The sequence below is a fragment of the Pogonomyrmex barbatus genome, unplaced genomic scaffold (assembly GCF_055798465.1).
Source record: "Pogonomyrmex barbatus isolate J1 unplaced genomic scaffold, ASM5579846v1 scaffold8, whole genome shotgun sequence".
Lineage (NCBI taxonomy): Eukaryota > Metazoa > Arthropoda > Insecta > Hymenoptera > Formicidae > Pogonomyrmex > Pogonomyrmex barbatus.
In genome coordinates, this window is record NW_028297182.1 from 825,991 (window position 1) to 849,787 (window position 23,797).

Below are 23,797 nucleotides of genomic sequence, written 5' to 3' on the forward strand. Positions count from 1 at the left end.
TGACTTTTTATTGAACTATTTCCATTGTATAAATTAGGTTTAGGATATTCAATAAACAAGAGAGGATACTTTTAAAGCTATTTTAAAATTGAAACTTCCGATAAGATAGGAGAAAGGAGAAAGATGAGATGATTCCAATTCCATCCTCTCTTGAGAAAGATCTCAAAAACCCAACCTTGTGGAGCGACAGCGCGCATGCGCGAGCTACTCCGTTTTGTAACAGTATACGTGGTGTCCGCCGCGCAATAACATCTCGGTGGCACGCCGTGTGTTTGGAGAAAAACGAGAAAGAAAAGTGTCCTTGTAACGACACGTCGAATTTATCATGACGAGACTCGAAAATTCTTTGACTCACAACATATGCTCAGTATGAAGCAACAGCAATCATGGATCAGCTGATTATTTTGGTGGCGGCGATACATCTGATGTATTGCCCGTTCACCAAAGTCGAAGAGAGTTTCAATTTGCAGGCGATGCACGATGTCCTTTATCACGGCTTCAATCTGACAGAGGTAATGACTGAAACATTAAAGGAGAAACGATTATCGGATCATCGAACCGTCGACGACTCGGGGTCGTTCGGCAATCGTTGCTCGCCCCGGCCGACTGATCGCAATCGGGCGGTCAGCACTGGTCAGCACGCAAAAAGCATCTCAATATATTTAGCAGCAGACACGCGTATTTATAAACTTGCGATCAGCTGATGCCGTCTCTTTTTTATTTCTATGCATCAAGGATCAGTAAAATCTTATCTTTTAAATAATATCCGAACGCTCCTATCTTCTTTGTTGTAAATATTCCAGTCGATATTCAATCTGTATACAGAATAGATTAAAAGAGAAGACTCTTGAAAATTTTTAACATCTTTATATTTATCTGTTTACGAATAAAAAATATCTAGGCAATTTGAATGAAGAAAAGACAAAGTAAAGCAACAATTATTTCAAATTATATTCGTTTATCCATGTAATCTTCAAATTATTGTTGAGATAGATAAGAGAAACATTTCAGTCAAAAAATGAAAATAAAAATTTAAAATAAGTAGCACACCATTTTTATCTTATCTCTATCATTTTTGATTTTGTAACTAGATTTGTGCTTTATAACTGAACTGTTATGCACGTGTTATTTAAAATAAAATAAATAGGTGTTTGCAATCTTCTTTTTTCTGTAATAGAAGATCCTGAATTCATATCATATTTTGTTATCTTTCTCTTTAATAGTATGATCATCATGAATTTCCTGGAGTTGTGCCGCGTTCATTTTTGGGGCCTATTGTCGTATCTGGTCTTGCCTCACCACTAGTTGCAGTTATCAATTACCTGAAGCTCAATAAATTTTATGCTCAATATATAGGTAAGTGCAGTAATTTTAGAATATAACACAATTTTCTATATATTTTCATGAAATAGAAGAGCTTATTACATTATTTTCTTTTTTTTAGTAAGAGCAACATTGGGACTGTTGGTAATAATTACATTCAAGCTATATAGGCATGCTTTACAAAACATCTTTGGGCTGCAGTTTACAAAGTGGTTTGTTATGATAACTGTGACACAGTATCATTTTATGTACTATCTTAGTCGTCCATTACCAAATATTATGGCTATGCCTTTAGGTAATAAAGTAAAACTTTTTGTATATGCGCGCGTATGTGTTTGGTGTGTGCGCGCGCATATATAAATATATCTTTTCATTAATTGAAGAACATTATTTTACAACTTACTTTACAAATTTATTTTACAAAAAAAAGTGTACAAACCAAATTTTACAAGCGAGCAAAGATTTAAAATAAATGTATGTTATAGTGTTACTGGCCTTATTCGGGTGGTTGAGGCAAAACCATGTGATATTTATCTGGTCGTCGGCTGCAGCGATAATAATATTCAGAGCAGAACTCGCCATACTTTTGGGATTATTTCTTTTATACGACATTGCGAACCAGAAACTTTCTGTAAAAAGGTATTTACATATTATGTCATGGACAATTGATTCCTAATATGGCTATAAGATTACAAACAGAAATGATTAAAATCATCAAGGGATCTTCTGCAAAACTGCACAGATTTGTAAGCTTTTAAGCCAAATCTCTAATCGTTATATATATCGAATACATGAGAATATCCTTGAATCTTATATAAGACCAATTATAGCTTGACATTATTAAAAATACTTTTATATACACAAGTATATCGCATTTCTCAAATTGTTTTACTTATAACATTTTATAATATTATATTTTAGACTACTTAAAAATGCAGTTCCAGCTGGTGTATTGTTCTTAGCACTTACTATTACTATAGATTCAATATTCTGGAGACGTTTAGTATGGCCAGAGGGCGAAGTATTTTATTTCAACACTATTCTTAATAAGAGCAGTGAATGGGGTGTATCCTTTTCAAAATAAAATTTTTTATTAAGAATTTTTAATATCTTGAATACAGTTATTTTGTATTATAAAAAAAAATATTTTTGATCTGTCATATCAAGATATAATGATTACAGATACTTCAAATTTCTGATCATAATACATAACTTTTTAAATTATCATAAATTTTCAAATAGATATTTAATTATCCGAAATGTTAAAAATTCTTAAACAAATGTTTTTCAATGTATAAATAAACTTGACACATAAATAAATAGACATCACCATTTTTATGGTACTTTTATTCAGCATTGCCGAGAGGTCTAGCAGTTTCATACTTTCTAGTTCCTTTTGGATTGCGGGATGCTCGAGTTCGTGTGCTCACTAGTCCAGCCATTATATTCGTTATATTATTTTCATTTTTACCGCATAAAGAATTGAGGTTTATAATATACGTATTCCCTCTGCTAAATGTTAGCGCAGCTGCTATTTGTCACAGAATGTAAGTATATATTTAGTTTCAGTTATGCTTTTAATTAATTTTTCATCAGCAATTTTAGCTTTCCAGATTAATTTCTTTAAATACATTTTTATTGTAAGATTAATGAAGAAAAGAATGAAATTAGTTTTGGTAATAATCAATGTTTCCTATTCTCAATTGAGAGCTAAAGAATTTTAATGCTTATTTTTTATTCTTTTGTCATTAAAATCTTAATTTTAGAATTTGGAATTATAAAAATTAAATTATAGTTACTGATTAAGAATTAAGCTTCAAATTTTGAATTTATAGCTGTAATGTAAAAATTGTTTTTTTGTTGAAAATTAGATGGGAAAATAGAGCAAAAACAACTTGGAATGGTTTTTTAGCACTAATAATCTTGTGTCATCTTGTATTAAACATTATATTCTCCTTGTTCCTATTATATATATCTGGTTTTAATTATCCTGGAGGCTTGGCGATTACTAAATTACACAGACTTGAGAGAAATTCCATCAAACCAGTATATGTGCATATTGATGTGTTAACCGCACAAACTGGAGTATCAAGATTTACACAAATCAATGCTTCTTGGATGTAAGTTATCTCAGTTACATATTAATTTCTCGCTAATATTATTCGTATTGATATTTTTTAATGGGAAAAATATTTATTATATTACAGTTATTCCAAACAAGAAAATTTCGCTATTGATGATCCAGAAATGCTACAGTTTACTCATCTTTTAATGGAAGCAAAAAACAAGAACTCGAATATAAAGTTCTATCTTAAAACTTACGATATTATTGATTCTATCGAGGGATATTCGCATATAACATTAAATCGTGACATATTACCACCTATTAGAATTAAGATGAAACCTAGTATATTTATTATGAAAAGAAAATTGAATATCAAATACAAACCTAATAATAAAACTATATCACAGACTATCGCAAAGGATTTTGTAGATCAAATAGATACAAAAAATATACTTGAAGAAGAAATGGAAAACAAACAAGATGATAACAAATCTGTGGAGTCGATAGAAGAATTTAAGAAGACAAAAGAAACTGCAAAAAATATTTCCGTTATTAAACTTGAAGAGATCAAAAAAGAAAATGATACAATGGAAGATAAAACGGAAAATTTTAACGATTTGATAAACGATAACATAACAACTACAGAAACTACTATTACATGGGAAACTAAAAATATAAATAAATTTCTGTCAAATTTAAAAGATAAAAATGAAAAAAATATTGATTCTCAGAAAGATTTCGAGGATGTTTCTAATATCAATGATGTTAAATTTGACATAAAAAAGATTGAAGAAGAAAATATTAAAAAAAAATCTAAAAACCTACGCCAAGAAACACATGGCATTAAAGAAAGTGTTAAAAAAATGATTCAAGAAAAGATGCTAGAAGCTAAACAAAAAAGAGAAATCAACGAACGAAAAAATATTGAACTTCCAGTAAAACTAAAAAGAAAAGGTGTAGCAACTGAATTGCTAAAAAGGATAGGAATACTAAAACAAGAATTAAAAGAACCATTAAAACAACCGCCAATTTTGATAGATAAATCAATAATGGAAGAAGAATCTAAGATTGTGAAAAAACACACAAAAGACGATGAATTTAGTAAACAAAAGTTAGTTACAACAAAAAATGTTACACAAAAAAGAGATAAAATCAAGGTAACAAAGTCGGAAAATCTTAAACAAACTGAAGATATAATAAAAGAAGAAGATAAAATTATAGATGCGAAGAAAGTTCAGAATACACATACAGTTGACCCAGAGATATTTGCAACTGAGGAAGAAATTATCGAAAATCATAAAGATGAGAAAATTAAAACATCAAAATCAGTGAATGTGAGAGAAAGCATAAGAAATATAATAAATCAATTTAGAGAATTTGAGAAAGAGTTCATACATGATGATAATGATTCAATAGCAAATGATACAAGCAACGTAAATCATATTGAAAGCGATTCGGATATAACAGAAATGAAATCTGTACAAAATGATGATCAACTAAGGATAAAAGATCCTAGAGAAAGTCTTAAAGAAATAATAGATCAATTTAAATATATTAAGCATGAATTAACTTCGGAGGAGGACGATAAGTTTGATGAAATCGCAGCTAAATATATGGAACGTCCAATCGCTGAAACATTATCACAATTTAATGAAGCTTTGAAAGCTCTAGTACAACGAAGGAAAAAGACTTCATCGAAGGAACGTGTAATTAATTTACATAGTAGTGAAGATGTTCATACATCAGAAAATGGAGAAATGCAAGAAGCGCAAATAGAGTATGCAAAAAGACGAAGCTAAAACAAGACTCCAATGTTATTTCTAATACAGATGAATATGTCGATGTGCAAACTTCTACTGAAGATATTTCATTAGATGCTCAAAGGTATGCTAGTATTTCAAGCAATATAAATAAAATTGATATCACGAGAAGAAAAGAAAGTTCACAGAAAAATATCGAAAATGATCAAAATGATTCGTAATAAACTTTGTGTAATAGTGTTTCATAAATAATTTTATGAAGTATTATTAATGCAGCAAATTTTTGTAATATTAACATAATAAATAGTAAATATGTTTTTCTATGATATATAAAAAAAAGATTGTATTTTTTAATATAACTCACGCATAATCCATATATGTGAGTAAAAGCCATAAAATTTCCATGTCTGTATGCAATATCTAGCAGTGAAAATTTAAAAAAAGTATTATATCATCTTTGCATATTACATATATGTTTTAGATCTATAATCTAAATTTTTACGCACGTACAAATACGCCGAAATATATTAATTTCTATGCAAAACATGCAAAACTCTTCCTTATAATATGTGTAATTTTATGATTTTATCACATTTTTATTTATTAAATTTTTATTTGTTTTATATTACAATTACAAATATATAATCATCCATAAACATTAAATTGTTATATTTGTCTTTTGCATTTAGTATCGCTTGAATATAGAAATCGTTTTGGTTTTGTATTTTCTAATTATGATACATTATATCGCGCTTATAGTAATCCGAGCAACATACTTGTCTATTGTCTAATGTCTAATATGTCTAATTGTCTAATTGTCTAATTGTCTAATTGTCTATTGTCTAATGTCTATTTCTAATGTAAATTAATCTCGATTTAATTACTTTTATCTTTTTTAATATTAAGAATTAATAAAAGATAAATTAAATCGAGATTAAAATTAAACTACATTGATAGAAATGAACATAAAAGATTTAAAGCATTGAACATTTAAAGCATTTTCAAAACATTATGACATAAAAACATCATAATGACTTTTGGAAAATTACATGTTAAATTTGTAATAAAATGAATTTTAAATTTTTATGTTCCGTTAAACTTATCAAGTAATATTTAATAGATTGAATAGTTTTTACATTGACATCTGTAGAATAATCAAGTGCCTTATTAAATCTTCCAAGGTATCAAAGTACACAAGTAAATGCATAGCATATATAGTTGCATGTATATATTTGTATGCATGATATATATTAGATATATTGATATTTACCATAAATTAAAATTATTTATATCTCAGAATTTGCAGTTTGAATTGAATTTCAAGAAGTTTCAATACATATAATTAAAAGGGGGAACTGATGTAAAATGTAAATAATTAATATTTTGTGAAAAACCCCTTAATTGTACAGACTGATTGGAGCGTGTTACAGAAGAGCATAGCTAACGTAATATTAAATAGTATTTTATCGCGTAGACCAGCCTTTAAATAGACTGGAAGATCATCAGCACACTAGAAAAATAAATGAAGCATTAATATAAAAATCTCCTGATACAATGCTTATATATAGATTTAAGCTTTCATAAAATTACTTCTAATTAAATGTACCTGCATCTTTGCTTGTTTCAATTTAAATTTCTGGAGAGCCTTGTTGCATTCTACATTTGTGAATGATCTTCGTAATAGCGAAGCGTTGTACATATGCTAAAATGAGTTAAAGATTTGTTAACATCTTTGTGAAATTCGATATAGTTTGTTGATTTTGTTATGTAAAAAATTTATCTATAGTTTTTTCTATCAAATTTTGCTTTACATAAGAATACAAAGTTTTGAATTTTCGAAAAATTTAATTTGTAGAAAAAATTTGATTAATAAAAGTTATTATAAAACTATGTATGTTCCAAATTTTATTTAACGTAAGATGCATCTCGCATTAACTGAATAATTATTTACAATAACACGATAAAAGTTAAGATTATAATTAATAATATCTAGCGCAGTTTGTATTGAGACTATTTAGTTTCTGAATTACTTATTATTACCTTTCGCACATTTTTTATAAACATTTTCTTTTCAAATTCCTGACTTAATGGCGATCCTGTTTAATACTATTTATTGACAAATTATTGACAAATAAAAAGGAAGTTTGATTAATTTTTTTGTTTCATCAGTTGCTACGAAACCAAATACTTTCCAATATCAAAAAGAAAATAATTATAGAGAGAGAAGATTGCGCCGAAAAATGCAGTTATAATTTTACTTTCTAACATTATTAATTCGAGTTGCGTATTATTTTTTTTTATTTTATGCTTTTTTCTGTTACTTTTTTCTCTATCTTCTTTTCTTTATATTCGATTCGACTTGAAAACAAACAAATCGATATGCTATAAATTAATCGGTACTTGGTTGAAATACCCGCCCTTAGCGGGATATGTATTCATATATACAGGTGCTGCCTACGATAAAGAATACGAGACATGCGGGTCTACACTTCCTATGTTTATGGACATAAATTTAAGCGGCAGGAGACAGAACAGGGGTGAGAGCCGAGAGTCATCTAGTCGCCGAAGGGTCATGTTCGAGGCGCGTTGTGAGCGACGTGGGCAACAACGAGCAGCTGAAAGACGCTCGGCGCATGCGCATTCGTTCCGCGACGCAACACGTAAACACGACTCTTCCTCTCCTTTTTTTATTACTTGATCGACGTTCCTCGCGGATCGTACACATTTGTACGGGGTGAAACGCAGAACGTCTCGCTGGGGGGGGGACACATCGCGATTCCGCGGCGTTTCACGCGCGGATCTACGCGGGCGAGAAAGATGACTACGGTGGTGCACCTCGGCGTCTCGTGATACCGTAAAATTCACGGCCCGATGGTATGCGGTGACGTCATCCGAATCTGTTCTGGAAGGATCCAGCGAGGCAACAATGGCGGGTGCGTATTCAATATCGGCATTGAGCTGCCCTTTCGCGCCCCACCCCTTCATCCCGATTATCGCCTTCCGTCCTTTTTTATTTTTTTTTTTTTTTTACATCATTATACCTTTGCGTTGCAGATCTATACGCGAATTACAACTGCACGTATTGTCAGGAGGACATCGCGGGTCTACGCGTCAAGTGTAACGAGTGCCCTGACTTCGACCTTTGCCTGCAGGTGGGTCGACCGTTCGGGTGTCCATCTTGGATCACGTGATCAACTTTATCACTTCCTCTTCGTTCCCCTTTTTGACTTTTTCATTTTTCTACCCTCTTTTTCTCATATTTCCTATCTTCCGCGCTCCTTTTTATTTTTCTCGCTTTTTCCGTTTATTGGATTTTTTTTTATATCTGTCATACCCTCAGTTGCATTCGCTTTTACGTTTCTTGTGTTTTCACCCTTATTTTCTCTTTACTTCCCCATTCAACCCTTTTACACATTTTTATTATATTTGCGCATCTATAAATAAAAATGATGAGTAAGAGGCAGGTTTTTTTTTAATTATGACGCTTATAAAATTCTGATTTTGTAATTTTTACATAGTAAGTAAAGTAATAGGATTTTATAATATAGGATCATAATAATATAATATGTAACAGGATTATATAATACATAATATTTTGATATTGTCATTTTATAATATTTATTATAAACGAAAAAGTAAATAATAGATTCTTGTAAATTGTTTGAAGTTATAATTTTAAAGTAAAGAAATTGAATACAAAATTTTATATATATATATAAATCTACATTAATGGAAATATACATTGGGCATGTAAGCGTTTCTCGCAAAAATTTGAAAAATAATATCAAATTGTCTACTCAATTTTTCAAGGAATTTTGTTTTTATTTTTAAAAACCTTTTATCTACTTTTAAAAAATTTTATTGAAATTAGGAAATTTTTTTGAAAAATTTTATAATAATTTTATTTTAAATTAATATGTAAGAAATGTGTCTGAATATAATATTTACGCATTCGTGCATGCGTAAATTAATATTAAAAAAAATTACACAAAATAAACATATAATTAATATAAATTAGATAGTTACATTATTTACATTACATTACATTTACATTACATTATTGATATATTGACTTTTTCTTTATACATTATTTTTAGTGTTTTTCCGCTGGCGCTGAAATCGGACAACATAAAAATAATCACGCTTATAAGTTTATGGTGAATATAAATTATAAACAAAAATTATTAAAAAATTATTCTCTCTGCCAAGAACCAATAATAATGCATTCCTGTATATATTGTGTTAGGATTCTGGTACCATTAACATATTCAATGGTCGTGGCAATTGGACTGCCAGAGAACAGTTGAGACTTCTGGATGCAATCGAACAATATGGATTTGGGAATTGGGAAGATATCAGCAAACATATCGAGAAGCGTACACCAGAAGGTAATTGAATTGATTCATGATTCAAATACAATGCAAGAAGTTCGTCACAAATCCTCTAGAATTTTAAAATATAGCTTTATTGTTTTTTATTGTATTTTATTTTTATTGTCTTTTGCATGTTGCAACAATTTATTTTTTATTTTTTCAAGGATGATTACTAAGATGATACTAAATATATAATCATGATTAAATACATGTTTTGAATACTTATTTTTAAATCATATTTGAATATTTCTCTATTTGAAATTGTGCGATGAGTAAATCTGAAAATCAAATCCAGATCTTTTGTGTTGTAAATAATCGCTCTAGCATTGAGCTTCGATATCCCATTATTATAGAATTTTATTGTTATAGAAGCGAAAGAAGAATATATTGCTAGATATCTTAACGGTAACATCGGAAAGCATACATGGCCACCCACGGATAGTTACGTACCAAATCTTACGGATCAAACGAAATCTGATCATGGTCCTTTGTCGCCTGATCTCACATCCAGATTACCGCCATTGGACATTACCCCGGAAGAAGCTGCGCAATTAGGTTATATGCCTCAACGAGATGATTTTGAGAGGGTAAGAATAAATGAATATTTCTCTTGAATTCAGTTTGATTCTTTTTAGAGACATGCTTTAATAATCATATCTTCTTTCAGGATTACAACCATGAAGCCGAATCTCTCGTTTCTTCGTTATCTTTGAACCCTGCTGAGGACGATGATCTTGATATTGCTCTTAAATTAGCGCAAGTTGATATGTATACCAGTAATCTTAGAGAACGAGCTAGACGAAAACGCGTCGTGAGAGATTATCAACTTGTATCTGCCTTCTTCTCATCATCCAGGAAAGACAAAGGAATAAAGAAAAAACAAACGAAAGAAGAAAAGTACGGTTTATATTAATGTACTTTTTTCTTGATGTTTTACGACGAAACATTTTGACAGAATGCGAATATTTAATTCTTTCGCTTACTCGATGTATTAAGCATTTCATTTATTTAACGCAGAGAATTTAGGGACAGAATGCGTGTATTCGCACAGTTTTACACAGCACAAGAGCACGAACAGTTCCTAACAAACCTCGAGAGAGAAAGAGAGTTGCGCTTACGGCTCTCGGAGCTTTATCGATATCGCGAGAATGGCATCACGAGACATGAAGAATGCACTCATTTCGAGCAGGTTCTTGCGCAAACTCAAAGACAGAATGATACAGCGGATCATTGGAATGAAAAAAAATCTGTAAGTATGCATTTTTCTATTTTTTATAATCTTCCGTTTTGTTGTAATGTTGTATGGACATAGAATGAAAGTAATTTTATGTGTGCGTGCGTGCATGCGTGCGTGTGTGCGCATTTGTGTACATACACATACGTGTATATATATATATATATATATATATATATATATAATGTATGTATATATATGTATGTATATATGTATGTATTTATGTATGTATATACACGTGTATTCGTAAAAGCTAGTCATATACTTATACATATTAAGAAAATGACATTAGTTTTTTTATTATATCCTAACGCATGCTCTAACTAAGTACATATTTAATGTATACTATTATTATGAGATACAAATATTCAAAATTTTAAAAATGATAAACAATAATGTTATTATGCTTGTTATTAACTGTTATACACTGTTTATACATTTGTGTATCATATATATTTATATAACTTTGTAATTGTAATATTGCAATTGTAAATTTATACGTAGATATTTAACCTTTATTTTGGATGTGTTTGTATATAAATCTAGATATAATATTTCTATAACAAAACGTAAATATATCAATTTTTATCTCTAGTTTCTTTTATATTGAGTTTTATATATATTTTATATATATTAATGTTATACTTTTTTGTAAAATTGCCATGGATATGTAAAGAAAATTTTATTTAGAACAATCATTTGTTTTTATGTTTGTTTTCTTCGTACATTTATATGTACAGCAAAAATAAAAAGAATTCAAAACCTTAACTATATTGTATACACTAGCTTTTGCTTCTTTTGAACTAATTCTACTGTTGTGATGCGTGTTGCCAGGCATTTGTGAACAGATTGTATCAGTTTGCATTTCACTTAGGGCAGCAGTGGGCCGTCCACACCAATACACCGCAGCACCTCAAAAAGAAGGTAAGGAATCACATTCATAGAATTAAATGTTATATTCTTGTATTGCCACATTTATAAACATTGTATTTTTTTCTATCGTCATACACATTTTTGTGTATTTTGTGATTATATATTCAGTGAAAATTTTTAAAATTTTCTGTTTCGTTATTTCTGTTAAACGTTGCTGTGCAAAGTTCTTTCAAATCGCAGCAGTAATGCAACTCCTGATATTTTATATTTGGAATATCTAGAACTTGTTAAAAATTTAGAAATAAATACTAGTCTGTATGGCTAAAAAGTTGTGCGCATTCTTTCTCTAGAGAAGAAGAAAAAAATTACTCTTCCACCGACCGAAAATACACTGCAAAGCAAGACTTGCCCAGCTCCACAGCCAATCAAATCAGTCACAATCGGACGACGACTCTAACCAATCAATGGGCGGAGTCGGATAGCAACCCAAATACTTCCAATCAATCGACTTCCAGCCCCAGTTCCTCGCAAGAAAAGAGTTACAGCAATGCTACTTCTACTCAAGAACGAGATATAGAATTGGAGGCTGCGTCTCATCTTTTAACGAAGCAAGAAAAATCCTTGTGTATTCAACTTGATCTAAAGCCGACTCAGTATTTGACGCAAAAGACATTGTTATTACAAGTAAGTGATGAACGTTGATTAATATTATAATATTTTTTTAATGTTATAACGTATTATTTGCTAATATTATTTTTAATGTCACAGGAATATTTAAACGGTAATAGGAGATCGAGTATTGTACCTCAATCAGAACCAGAAAGCAAAATTCTTCATTATCTAGTAACTAATGGTTGGATTACAGCCAGTTGATCAAATGTATAAAGATTTGTTATTTTGTCACTCTAAGTCATTTCTAAATTAATAAGCTTATATATACAAGTTTTAGACGTAACTAAAATTTTTAGTCTGATTCAGTTAAATGTAAGGCAGATGGTTAATGAGAGAAAAGGAGAGAAGGAATGCATGCGTGCATGTTTGCAGTAGTTGCATTGTTGCTGATCTTTTAAACTGGGATTTCAATATTATTATATCATGCGGTCTATTCAATGTAAAATCAGATAGAATCATAATCAGATGTAATTTATGTGTTTAAGGTCTGTGATTTAACAATGAGTTCAGGGCCGATTTTACGATGATAAAAACTTGATTAATGTTTAATTACTTCTGCATTTTCCTTTTTTCAAACTATAACACTGGCTATAATGCAGTTAATAACAAACAATTAATTAAACAACAAATGTTAACAAATATTGAAAGAATTGGCTCTTAAAATATTTTAATTCTCTTTCTAATCGAATACTGTTTGAAAGAATCTCTTAACACTGCCTACATAGAGCCATTATGTGTGAATCTATTGCTCAATTAATTCTTCCACTGTGTTATTTTTATGTAGATAATGCCTATCAAACACTTCTTTTGTTTTAAATGTTATCATATTCGGCAATAAGGAAATACAAAGATATTCAGATATTTTCTATTTTTACATTATAAATTATGTATTAATACATAAAATAATATGTAAAAAGTTTCTAGGTCAGTTTTATTTCATAAAATTAACAACTCTGTTAATTTGTTGATATTTATTTGATATGCTATTAAAAATTGCATATAAGCGATGGCTAATAATATAATATATAAAAGAAATTACTTATTTTACAATAAATTTCAATAAACTGAGAGATAATCCAATTAATTAAAATAGAATATGCATTATTAACATCAAGTGTAAACTATAACTGTATAACATGTAATGCTATATAATCTATTTGATAACTGAAGAATTCTTTTATCGAATTAAAAAAAATTCCTTATTGACGAAGAATGGTACAAATATTTATAGTTATAGGATATATAATACTGGATAATTTATCTGTATAGTATTTGTATATAAGACAATGAGAATAGGATAACGGAGAATGATACCGTCATAACAATAATACACTTTAAAGCACAAAGAATGATTATTTCGCGATTGATGAAGTGTTATCTTTATCATTATTACCATGAAAAAATTTTAACCAAATTTAAACCAAATTTATGATAACAAAAAAATATTTAAAAGAAATTTTGGAAACATAATTATTTTTCGTTATGTTGTATAGAAAGTTTGAAATCAAGAAAAATGATAATCTAAAAATGATTTTTTAATTGCTAATAAGCGTGTGCTAAATTTTGTGATATCACGAAAGCTGCCTCTGTAAGAAATATTTATCAAATTATTTTTTTTTAAGCAATGTGCGTAGATTATCGGGGGACACCTTTATTTTTATCATATTTCGTCACATTTAGTTCCTTCTTTTGAAATTAGAAATAATTTATTAATCAATATTATCATATATAATGTTAAAAAATTGATATAAAAAAAGAAACAAAATTTAGAAGATGATTTCGATGTCTTAAAAAAAAAATCTGATTTATGAATTATCTTTTTGCAACATTCTGTATAAATAGTGATATTTTCATTTTATGAAACATAAGATAATGCAAGCACATATTTGCTAATATGTGATATGCAATGTTTTTATGTTACCTATCTGTAAAATATAAAAAACAAATAGCAGAGATTTTATATCTGTATAATAATTGTTATATATTATTTAAATTAATCGTCCTCGAAGTTTTCACGCTTATTAAAATTGTACATGTATGTTTAAATAGAGGGGTACGATGAAGTGTAAATAATAGATCCTAAGTATGTAGATACAAAAGAGAGCCTATGTATTTGTACATAACAACATGTAAGTTGGAGTAAAAACTTATTCAGGTTTAAGTAGATAAATTCTACATTTAGATTTTCTCTTTACGTGGATACGTGTGTATGTGTGCAACGTGCGCGTGCATGTGCATGTGTATGTATATATATATATATATATATATATATATATATATAAAAAGTGCGATAGGGCGATGTTGAATACAAATGATTCGCTCATATTTTGTATAGATTAAACAAATACCTCTTCCGTTTATCCGACTATATTTGGTGGTGCATGTTAATCATCTGGATTGATTTTCTCTTGTAAGATTATACAAATAAGAGAGAGAGATCAGTGTGATTAAAGACTTTCGCAATGTATATATAAATTATCGATATTTTAATTGTAATCAACATCCAAACATCGAAATACCAAGAAATAATTACAAAACAATTGTAGTCGGATAAAAAAACCATATGAAGTACAGTTTCGATCACAGTAAATTGTCTGTATGATACATTCGACGTGTGTTATATTGCACGGACTATTTTCTCAACTAAACAAGAAAAAAAAGTTCTTTACTTACAATGTACTTCACGGATATTCATCGAATATGTGAAATAAAGTATGCGATATTTTCATTTAAGAAAGACCCGTGTGTGATGCTTTCTGTGACATTATACCTCCTTGGCTTCCCACCGAGACTCTCCCAGAAACGAATAGAAGTTAATTAATTCAATGACAATGCTGAAATGAAGCTTCGCGCGAAATATGCACTCGGTAATTATTATATACTGATTATTTTAATAATAGTCTTGCTTCTAAACGTCATGGGATCATCGAGTTATGATCAATCAAGCAATTAGGATAAAAGCATGTGACGTTTTTTTATGGTATTTTTTCTAATTTCCCGATATCCTTTAATTATATTTTTCTCGTTTGATCTTGTGTTTCTTCGAATCAGCGTGTTAATTGCATTTCCGCAAACTAACGACACTTGTTTCGGTTTAAAAATACACGTGCACGAACCTTTTCGATATGTTAATAATTGGAAAGATGAACAAACATGTCAAATTCTGAAAAATTACAACCACGCTGGAAAAAATGAGATAAAAAAATGGAGTATTTTTTTAGTAATATCGTTCCGAGAGGGTATAGCAAAAAATAATTCTCTGAAATAAAAAATTAAGAGTGTATTATTTCGAAAGAGTTCTTCTTGAAAAGTTATATCATTTTACAACTGAATTATTGCAATGATAATTAATATTAATTATAATTTCAAGTTGTTAAAATGATTCATTCTTGATGGAACTTGGTAAGAAAAAGATGAATACAAACGAGGAACGAGGAATAGCTTGTCGTGGCGATACATCTTTTTGCAAAATAATTTATATACGAATGCGAAGATGATGAATGTGAGGTGATTACACGGAGAGACATAGATCACGTAATAAATCTAAAATTCTGTAAAAGGTAACTTCCATTCTGTAATGCGCAATTCGAGGAAAAACTGGCTTTAAATTGTTGGTTTAGTGAAGGCAGTGTAGATTTCTTCAGCTAAAAAGAAAGAGCGACCATTGTGATGATGACACTTTGATGCTAATCAACTCGTATGTTTCTAAGTTCTCCATCGTTAACGGGGGGAAAAAAATGATCGCGCGTCATTAAAACTAATAATGACGCATGCATACATTTTCCATCGCGGGTGCGAAGGTGAAGGTACTAACTGACGACGAGGTGGAATTCACGGAATAAATCGGTACCATTTCCACTCTGCCGTATGCGTCTTCGCTCATATATAAAGTCAAGTCACACGTCGACACATCCGTACAATTACGTCAGACACGTCAGTGAATAATACGTGCTAGGTGAGCATTTATCGTATATCGTATAGAAGCGCATTCGCGGCCGACTCTCTTCATCCCTTTTAAAAATCGTGATCGAAAGGCACGAAAATTAACGTTCGCACCTTATGTGTCAGTGTGTTGCATCCGATAGACGTCATTTTGAAATCCCGACTTCAAAGTTAAAAAAAGAAAATTAAAAAAAAAAAGGAAGATAATTGCATTGTTAGTTCGACATTGCTGTGTGGAAATTCTTTTTGTGGCGCCCCTATCAAAGAATTGTATTTGAATTAAGAAAAATTATATACATTTTGCGCGCATCAAAGCTCCTTTTTCGCCGCGCAATTACATCCAATCAAGATGTTACTCTCTCACGGTTTCATCCGACGGTTTTTTATCGTTATTGTGTAACGTCACGTGTCTCGCGAGTCAATGTCGTTTCTGTGTTAAATAAAAATTTCTGAAAAAGTCGAACTGAAACTCGTGAATTTCGATGTGCTACTGGAAAGCGAATGTGTTTACTAATACTTTTTTTTATAAAATACTTCCACAAGGATTCTGTTTTTTTTTTTTTTTTTCTAATTTTTCGCAGCAAAGAATTAAAAATCGCATCGCGATAAAAAATTTCTGAAGTTTATCGGTAACAAACATTTTGTATTAATCATTAAGGAATTGTTTTTTCAAACGTCGCGCAATTCGCAGCATCCCGATTTTTTCCAAACTCGAGCTTCAATTTTGTGGTTGCGTTTAATTAGACACGTACGCATCTTGCAGCCATGAAACTCGCAGTGTTTTGCCTGGTCGTAGTCACCACTGTCCTGTGTGCTCCACAAGAACAGTACACTAATCGATTTGACAACATAAATGTAGATGACATTCTACACAATGACCGATTGTTGAAGCGATATGTCGATTGCTTGCTGGACAAGCCCAACGTGAGATGTCCCCCTGAAGCTATTGAACTGAAGAGTGAGTATTGCACATAATAACTAGGGGTAACTTCCCCTCGCAATCACGATTGCAACTTGCGAAAAGATTTCAATCAATTTAAATTGGATCAACACTAAATTAACAGTTAATAATTTACGCGCGCGTGGATTTTAATTACACGTGATCGAGAGCTCTTACTGTTATTTATCTTTATCAAGATTTCGAAAAAATTTTGTTCGAGGAAGAGAATTGTTTACGGAAATAGTTTTGAAAACATATGTCTTGAGAGAGAACATATGTCTTGAAGAACTTTATAACTAGTGACATAAGACATCGGAAGATATTTATTTGAGAAATATGGAAATTGCTCTTTTTGTAACTTGGAAAATGTTTTTCCTTGACAAGCATATTAATTACTCATTAAATTATGCAAGTCTTTATAAATAAATGCAACTCTTGACAAATTATGTAAATATTTAATTTATTATGATGAATATTTTTATATTATCATCTCCTTGCCAATTAATTTTTTCGCATATGGGTTGAGTTGATGTGATACACATCAGTATCCTATTGTATTTCATATTTTTACATGTATAATAATTATGTAATTGCAGAATATATACACGAGGCATTGGAGACCGAATGCGCGAAATGCTCGGATCACCAGAAGCAGCTTGTGCGAAAGGTGATAAAATTCTTGGTGACAAACAAGAGAGACATGTGGAACGAGCTGAAGGCGAAATATGATCCGGATGGAGAATTCACGAAGAAGTATGAAAACATGGCCAAAGAAGAGGGCGTGCAGATCTAATCGACGAGAATCTAATCGATGAGGGGACGCTGGAGGGGAAAACTTATTATGGCGCAATGTTAATTGCCTCATTATCCTTCTAGTTATAATTCGACACGAATATAAAATATTCGATTATAGAATGTAACATATCTACGCGCATATGCAAATAAAATATTGTTCGTGATATAAATGCATCATCAAATGTATTCCGCGTGTGCTTATCGTTGCACATATCTTCGTCGATTGACGATAGATAAAATCCTCTCAGCTGTTTTTTCTCTCTTCATTCGAATTTTAATTGTGCGTTTCTAATAGGCGTGAAAATAAGTAGCTGACATCAAGGTTTTTACCTGCGGCGTGATACAGCAAACAGCTTCTTTCGATTGATACTGATCGTAATAGATGCAAATAATTAAAGCAACGTCAAAACGCCGAAGGATATGCATAATAAGATCAGGCGATCTACTGCATTTGAAGAAAAACAGAATTAAAACGTTTATAAAAAAATATTCAATATCTCTAATATATATATATATATATATATATATATATACATGTATCGAAATAATGAGTTTTTCGAATATCTTGATTTTCAAATCTAAACTTGATTCCTGGTACCAGCTATATAATCGGTAGTTTTATATTGATTTTATTATATTATAGATATTTTTTTACTTTATTATATAATTGAAATGTGAAACGCTTGATATACATAAATAGCAGTATGATCTATATATGCAGATAACTTTTCAGTAATACTAATATTATATCTACTACTATTATTATATCATTGAACATCTAAATTGCTAAATCAATTAGATTTTTTATATATATCTTAAAAATTTTCTATAAAAAAAATTGTCTATATAGAAAACTTGTTAAAAGTATTAATTCCAATTTTTAGAAATTGTAAATAATTATAAAATTTTGAACTTGTGCTCCATATTTTCTTGTGACTTCTTTTACGAAGTGTACACAAATACGCTATATAAATACGATTTAACAATGCCAATATTCATAATGTTCACAATATTATAAGTCGTGTATTGGGCAGAATATCTACGAGATTGCGTACGTCTGTCCTTTTTCTATTTTATTGCGAAAGTATCAAATTCGTCTGTGTCGTCGTCCGTCTCGCCGATATCCGCGCAGGCATAGCAAATCCTGCCGACGTCGTCCCAGCACTCTGAACAGTGTACGAAGGGACATCCGGGTGTTGCGCATCTAAGGAATCGTGGGCCTCTTTTCGGCTCTACTTCACCACAAACGAGGCATTTGTGTCGCGCCCAGGCGAAGATCACCAGCCAACCGCAGAGCGTCGGCCAGCGCAGTCTCAGGGCGATCCACGGATCCATGTCGTATTCCAATCGCCGAGTTCTGACCAGACTCTTGACCCTAGCCCGCATGAACCTTGGCAACGGAGACAGGATCAAGTTCGACATATATTCATTGGAGATCTGAGTCGGTTTCGAGATTCTCGTTTTTACAAGATTCAAGCACCATTCGTCAAATCTCCAATGTGGAATCGAATTTCTTATTTGGCTTGGATCTATTCGGTCGAGATTGCATTCCATTTAGAGGTACCGCATTAATCATCGAGAACTCGGAGCTATTCTATCAGATTCGAATTTAATCACGAGATATTTAATCCCTTCTCTACCTGGCATGTCCGAGTCTGCGTCTGAGGCTCTCGTTGTAGAGATACAATACACGCCTCTTCTCACGCTTTCTGTAGAAGAAGGAGCAGATCACGCGTCGTAGACGCTGGGTATAAGCAGTCGTAAACAGCAACGTCCAGATAGCCAGATAGATCGAATAAATCTTGAAAATCATGTAATTCGGTACTTTGCTGGCTCTCGGTAAACATGCGCTGTTGGTTACCACATTTCTCACTCGCCTCTTTACGTTGAACCCACGAATGACACTACGTATCAGAGAGGCTATCACTCCGATTCCGCGAACTTCCAAGGTCATGTCGTGATGACCAACCTAGAAAAAATCCAAGTTAAAGTTCAAATCAGATCGGGAGAAGTAAATCAAGATTAGATTACGTAACGCTAGGAAAAACCCGTTGATTGTTTTGCATATACTGCAAAAATCATTTGCTTATCATTATTTACAGCTCTCTCTCTCTCTCAGTCGTCATTGCAACCGCAACCTGTTCTATGAAAAGTTATTCATAAGTTTCTTTTATTCTTCTATCGTACCTCGAAATAAATTAATGAAAACTAATTATTTTATAAAATTCACAAATAAAATCAGTGAATTAGATTTGAGATATAGAAATGTAAAATTAAAAAAAAAAATCTTAAACTCAAATCTAAAAAATAACAAGAACTGCTGAATCGCTTCATGCATACCTGAGTATATTCCATATAAGCATGTCTTCGAACCAAATCGAGTGCCTCGAAAAAAAGTCTGTCGAGTAGTATAAATGTCGTTATACTAATTATTTCAAGGATCAACTTCACCGTTTGACCGGTCAGATGAACTTGCTCGATTTTGCTCGGGCGCAGACTATATGGATTCACGAAACTTGATCTCTCAATTTTCTTCAAGGGTAACAGAGTCAGACTGCTACGAGCTTTTCGTCTCGCATCGATTTTTCGAAAGTACGAAGTAACATATATGTTATCATGTTCGATCTCGGTCAGATATTTGTCGTGATACTCTTGAGCATTTAGAATAATTCTCAAGAAAATAAAGGATAGGCATCTGGATAAAATATATTTTGTATGCTATAATAAATTTTAAACCAATGAAACAAGTCGAATTGTTCATATATATATATATATATATATATAAACAATTAATAAAGAAGATAATTATAGTTATAAAATATAAAAAGAAAGTTTTTATTAAAAATTAATTATAAAAATTTAGTCAGATACAGATCTAAAAATCCAAAAATTTTGTTGATTAGATTTAGATAAAAAAAAAGATAAAGATATGGTATTCTCAAAAAAAAAACAAACTTTGTTCAACTTTTTCTACTTAATTTTTTTTTGTTTCTGTTTTAAAGAGAAACAACTTGCGTCCTCAGAATCGTTTTAAGTATTCCAACTATACCTTTTGATAATCATCATCACTGACTCAAAGACTTTTCTACGTGCGTTGAATTCGTGCATTACAGCCTTGGCAGCATCTGTGGCATCGTGCAAGTCTAGAATCACCGGCATCTTCTTTATCTTATATTGCAGTTTCGCGTCCTTGAAACTTTTGCCAAACGTATCCCTCGCTTCTTCATGAAGAGGAGATAATTCACAAAAATGCCACGAAGGAATTCAATATGTTCATTCTTACATTTTTATTGAATCGTCGGTTGACGCAAATGACATTCACTTTTTAAAGCGACATAACCCTCGCCGATGCCAGGGTCCACTTTTCCTTCGGGATCGCAGATGTTGGAACCACCGAGGGCCTGTACCAGATTACATACGAATGTGAGTTTCATCGGCCAGCACAGTAGCCAGGCGGCGAACACCGTCACCTTATCGTAACATTTGTTGTAAGCGCCACCGAACATATCTCTGAAAAGTATCTTTACATTAGACATAATTAAGGTCAATACAAATCAGATAAAGTCAAAGAAAAAAAAAAAAAAATATTTAATTAAAATCGGAAAATGAAAAGAATATTAACATGCTGCACTGGCGAAGCTTATGGCAATAATATTTCTGTGACAGTTAATTACAAAAAAGCATAAATAAAGTTATTACAATATTTATTACCTCGTAAGATTATTTATTTATCGGTCTATACTTAGAAGGGATTCGTGTAAAATGTCTTGCCTGCATCGTTCGGCACCGTGGGTAAGCTGCTCCTCGCAACGAGCTTCGATCTTTTTCTTGTACTTCGCCTCATAAACATCCGCCTCGGACTTCGCGGTCGCGATCTCTTTCTCATGTTTCTCTTCGATCTCGTCGCTTCTTCTCGTATCGTCCTGGAGCTCATCCAAATAGTCGTTCTCCTCTTTCAGTCTCCTCATCTCCTCCTCGCCCTCGATTTCCTCGACTATCGGGCCCATCAAATCTCTCACCGAGGATAAAGTATCCTTCAGCTCATTCGCATCCGCTTTCATGCCGAGCATCGCCTGCGTATCGTCAGATATCTCCATGGTTATGTGAATCGTACTTTCGCGTGAAGTACGCATGAGGTTTCATGATTGTGTAAACAATCATTTTCCCTGGAAATTCCGCATTGCTTATTGCATTATTATCTCAATGAGCAGATGTACCTGCTGGAAAGGCTTAAACATGAGATCAAAGCGCGTCTTAGTGAGATTGTACGTCAACTGCGTTGTGCAGGCGAAAGTTCTCACCACCTCTTTCCCATTGTACGTTACATTGAATACTGGCCCCGCAATTAAGTATCCCAGAATGAGAGCCCTTAAAACAATGCGTCCAGCTCGGCCGAAAAAGGTCGGTATTGTCAAAAGACAGATACATCTTATCTATTTCGGAGGGCAGAACGAGATAAAAGCACACAACATTTTTAATGTAGTGACATAATCGAAAGATTTTTAGATACAGAAGAATCTCTTGTAACAAGAGATATCATTGTCCACAATTAATCTAGCGGTACTGTCAATGAAATCAAAGTAAGGTAACGAGGATGATGATAAGGTACAAAGGATGATAAGCTGAATTGAGTGAGCTAAATAAAAGAAAAGAGATTACCTGTATCGATGATGCACATCCTATCGATAGCATCGCGACGAGGAAGGCTCCCAGAAAGATACTGGTATACGTGTCAAATTGTAGATCGACGATTATGCCCTCGTACAACAGGACACCTGCGACAAATCCAAAGAGAAATCCGATGAAGGCCCTGGCTTTCCGATGGGTGCCGATCGGATCGTAGCAGATGTGGAATAGGGTCGGGCATTTCTTCAGATAATATTTCAGGAAATCCTTTTGTACTCTCTCGATCAGGCGACCGCAGCGATTAAGCCGCTCCAAACCCGCGGGCATCGTTTTCTTTTTTTACAAAATCAAAAGTCCTCGTTGATAAGCTACTTTGACGCGGATTATGAAACGCGAAACTTTTCAGTTGATCTCTTGAAGTCAAACGAATACTCTCTTCTATCGAATGAAGTCGATTTTTCGATTAATGCCATACTACGCTTTTCTACATTTCTCGTGAACTCACTGCAGACGCTTATTGGTTCGCCAATAATTGAGAGGAGTTGCATGTTCACAATCAAGAATAATAAGCATGGCCGATAATTTCGCAGTTGCATGTGTGTCAGAACTCGCTTCTGGTATATTTTATATATTTGGACGGTACCGTCAAAATATTTAGGGTACAAATAATAGTATAACGCTTTCTCCTTCAATTTTCTTGTAATTTTATAAATTTGCATAGATATATTCCGAGATAAAAAATCATTACTTCCGTTTTATAAAAGTTTTTTTGATATTTAAATTTCAATCCGCATAAAAAAAAAATAAAAAAAAATATAAAATTTAAATTACAAAGTATTTTCTCCTATAGTTTAAATTATATAAGAAAATAATTTGTTTTAAATGTAATTAATTAAAGTAGAAAATATGGTAATATAATGTAGTTATAAATTATCATTTTCTAATCATTTTCTTATCAACATTAAAAACTGAAAATAAAAAAAATGATAAGCGTTGATTTTCTTTCTCAGATGCATGAAAATACATAAATTCACAAAATTACAAGAAAATTGAAGAAGAGAGTATTATACTGCATAATCGTACTGCATTATTAATTAATTAGTAATAAATCTTAACAATGAATTTTATTGATAAATATTAATTATTTGATAAATCTATAAATTGAAAAAAAATCAAAGAAATGAAAAGGAACAT

General features: G+C 31.6%; 5 protein-coding genes across 10 annotated transcripts; 3 read left to right on the plus strand and 2 right to left on the minus strand.

Annotated features, from left to right (window-relative positions):
* The first annotated feature begins 227 nt into the window (after positions 1 to 227).
* On the plus strand, positions 228 to 5,487 carry Alg12 (Alg12 alpha-1,6-mannosyltransferase). Of its 2 annotated transcripts, XM_011636486.3 has the most exons (8): positions 228 to 512; positions 1,224 to 1,356; positions 1,445 to 1,618; positions 1,809 to 1,962; positions 2,245 to 2,389; positions 2,647 to 2,870; positions 3,195 to 3,443; positions 3,531 to 5,487. In XM_011636486.3, exons 1-8 carry the CDS (start codon positions 387 to 389, stop codon positions 5,185 to 5,187), a joined length of 2,862 nt encoding a protein of 953 aa, XP_011634788.2. In that variant the 5' UTR covers positions 228 to 386; the 3' UTR covers positions 5,188 to 5,487. The 2 variants fall into 2 exon arrangements, with proteins under 2 accessions (XP_011634788.2, XP_011634789.2); XM_011636487.3 differs by lacking the exon at positions 228 to 512 and having other exon boundaries at positions 1,445 to 1,535.
* Positions 5,488 to 5,723: 236 nt separating this feature from the next.
* On the minus strand, positions 5,724 to 7,600 carry LOC148934687 (uncharacterized). Its single transcript, XM_089083687.1, has 3 exons — positions 7,189 to 7,600; positions 6,755 to 6,850; positions 5,724 to 6,658 (listed from the first exon to the last, which is right to left on the minus strand). The coding sequence occupies exons 1-3, from the start codon at positions 7,210 to 7,212 to the stop codon at positions 6,524 to 6,526; spliced, it is 255 nt and encodes an 84-aa protein (XP_088939813.1). The 5' UTR covers positions 7,213 to 7,600; the 3' UTR covers positions 5,724 to 6,523.
* A 25-nt stretch (positions 7,601 to 7,625) lies between these two features.
* Ada2b (Transcriptional adapter 2B) lies at positions 7,626 to 14,567 on the plus strand. Of its 3 annotated transcripts, XM_011636474.3 has the most exons (10): positions 7,627 to 8,081; positions 8,203 to 8,300; positions 9,246 to 9,305; positions 9,395 to 9,536; positions 9,891 to 10,108; positions 10,189 to 10,418; positions 10,539 to 10,770; positions 11,630 to 11,679; positions 11,979 to 12,312; positions 12,397 to 14,567. In XM_011636474.3, the coding sequence occupies exons 1-10, from the start codon at positions 8,075 to 8,077 to the stop codon at positions 12,499 to 12,501; spliced, it is 1,476 nt and encodes a 491-aa protein (XP_011634776.2). In that variant the 5' UTR covers positions 7,627 to 8,074; the 3' UTR covers positions 12,502 to 14,567. The 3 variants fall into 3 exon arrangements, with proteins under 3 accessions (XP_088939801.1, XP_011634776.2, XP_011634777.1); XM_089083675.1 differs by lacking the exon at positions 8,203 to 8,300 and having other exon boundaries at positions 7,626 to 8,081; XM_011636475.3 differs by lacking the exon at positions 12,397 to 14,567 and having other exon boundaries at positions 11,590 to 11,679; positions 11,979 to 12,246.
* Positions 14,568 to 16,094: 1,527 nt separating this feature from the next.
* Positions 16,095 to 18,147, plus strand: CSP3 (chemosensory protein 3). Of its 3 annotated transcripts, none has more exons than XM_011636471.3 (3): positions 16,095 to 16,255; positions 17,006 to 17,200; positions 17,779 to 18,147. In XM_011636471.3, exons 2-3 carry the CDS (start codon positions 17,008 to 17,010, stop codon positions 17,973 to 17,975), a joined length of 390 nt encoding a protein of 129 aa, XP_011634773.2. In that variant the 5' UTR covers positions 16,095 to 16,255; positions 17,006 to 17,007; the 3' UTR covers positions 17,976 to 18,147. The 3 variants fall into 3 exon arrangements, with proteins under 3 accessions (XP_011634773.2, XP_088939812.1, XP_088939811.1); XM_089083686.1 differs by having other exon boundaries at positions 16,096 to 16,255; positions 16,987 to 17,200; XM_089083685.1 differs by lacking the exon at positions 16,095 to 16,255 and adding an exon at positions 16,268 to 16,334.
* Positions 18,148 to 18,604: 457 nt separating this feature from the next.
* Positions 18,605 to 23,344, minus strand: LOC105425624 (protein sneaky). Its single transcript, XM_011636469.3, has 8 exons — positions 22,637 to 23,344; positions 22,195 to 22,410; positions 21,749 to 22,050; positions 21,300 to 21,487; positions 21,027 to 21,198; positions 20,318 to 20,672; positions 19,618 to 19,946; positions 18,605 to 19,367 (listed from the first exon to the last, which is right to left on the minus strand). The coding sequence occupies exons 1-8, from the start codon at positions 22,928 to 22,930 to the stop codon at positions 19,046 to 19,048; spliced, it is 2,178 nt and encodes a 725-aa protein (XP_011634771.2). The 5' UTR covers positions 22,931 to 23,344; the 3' UTR covers positions 18,605 to 19,045.
* Positions 23,345 to 23,797: the final 453 nt, after the last annotated feature.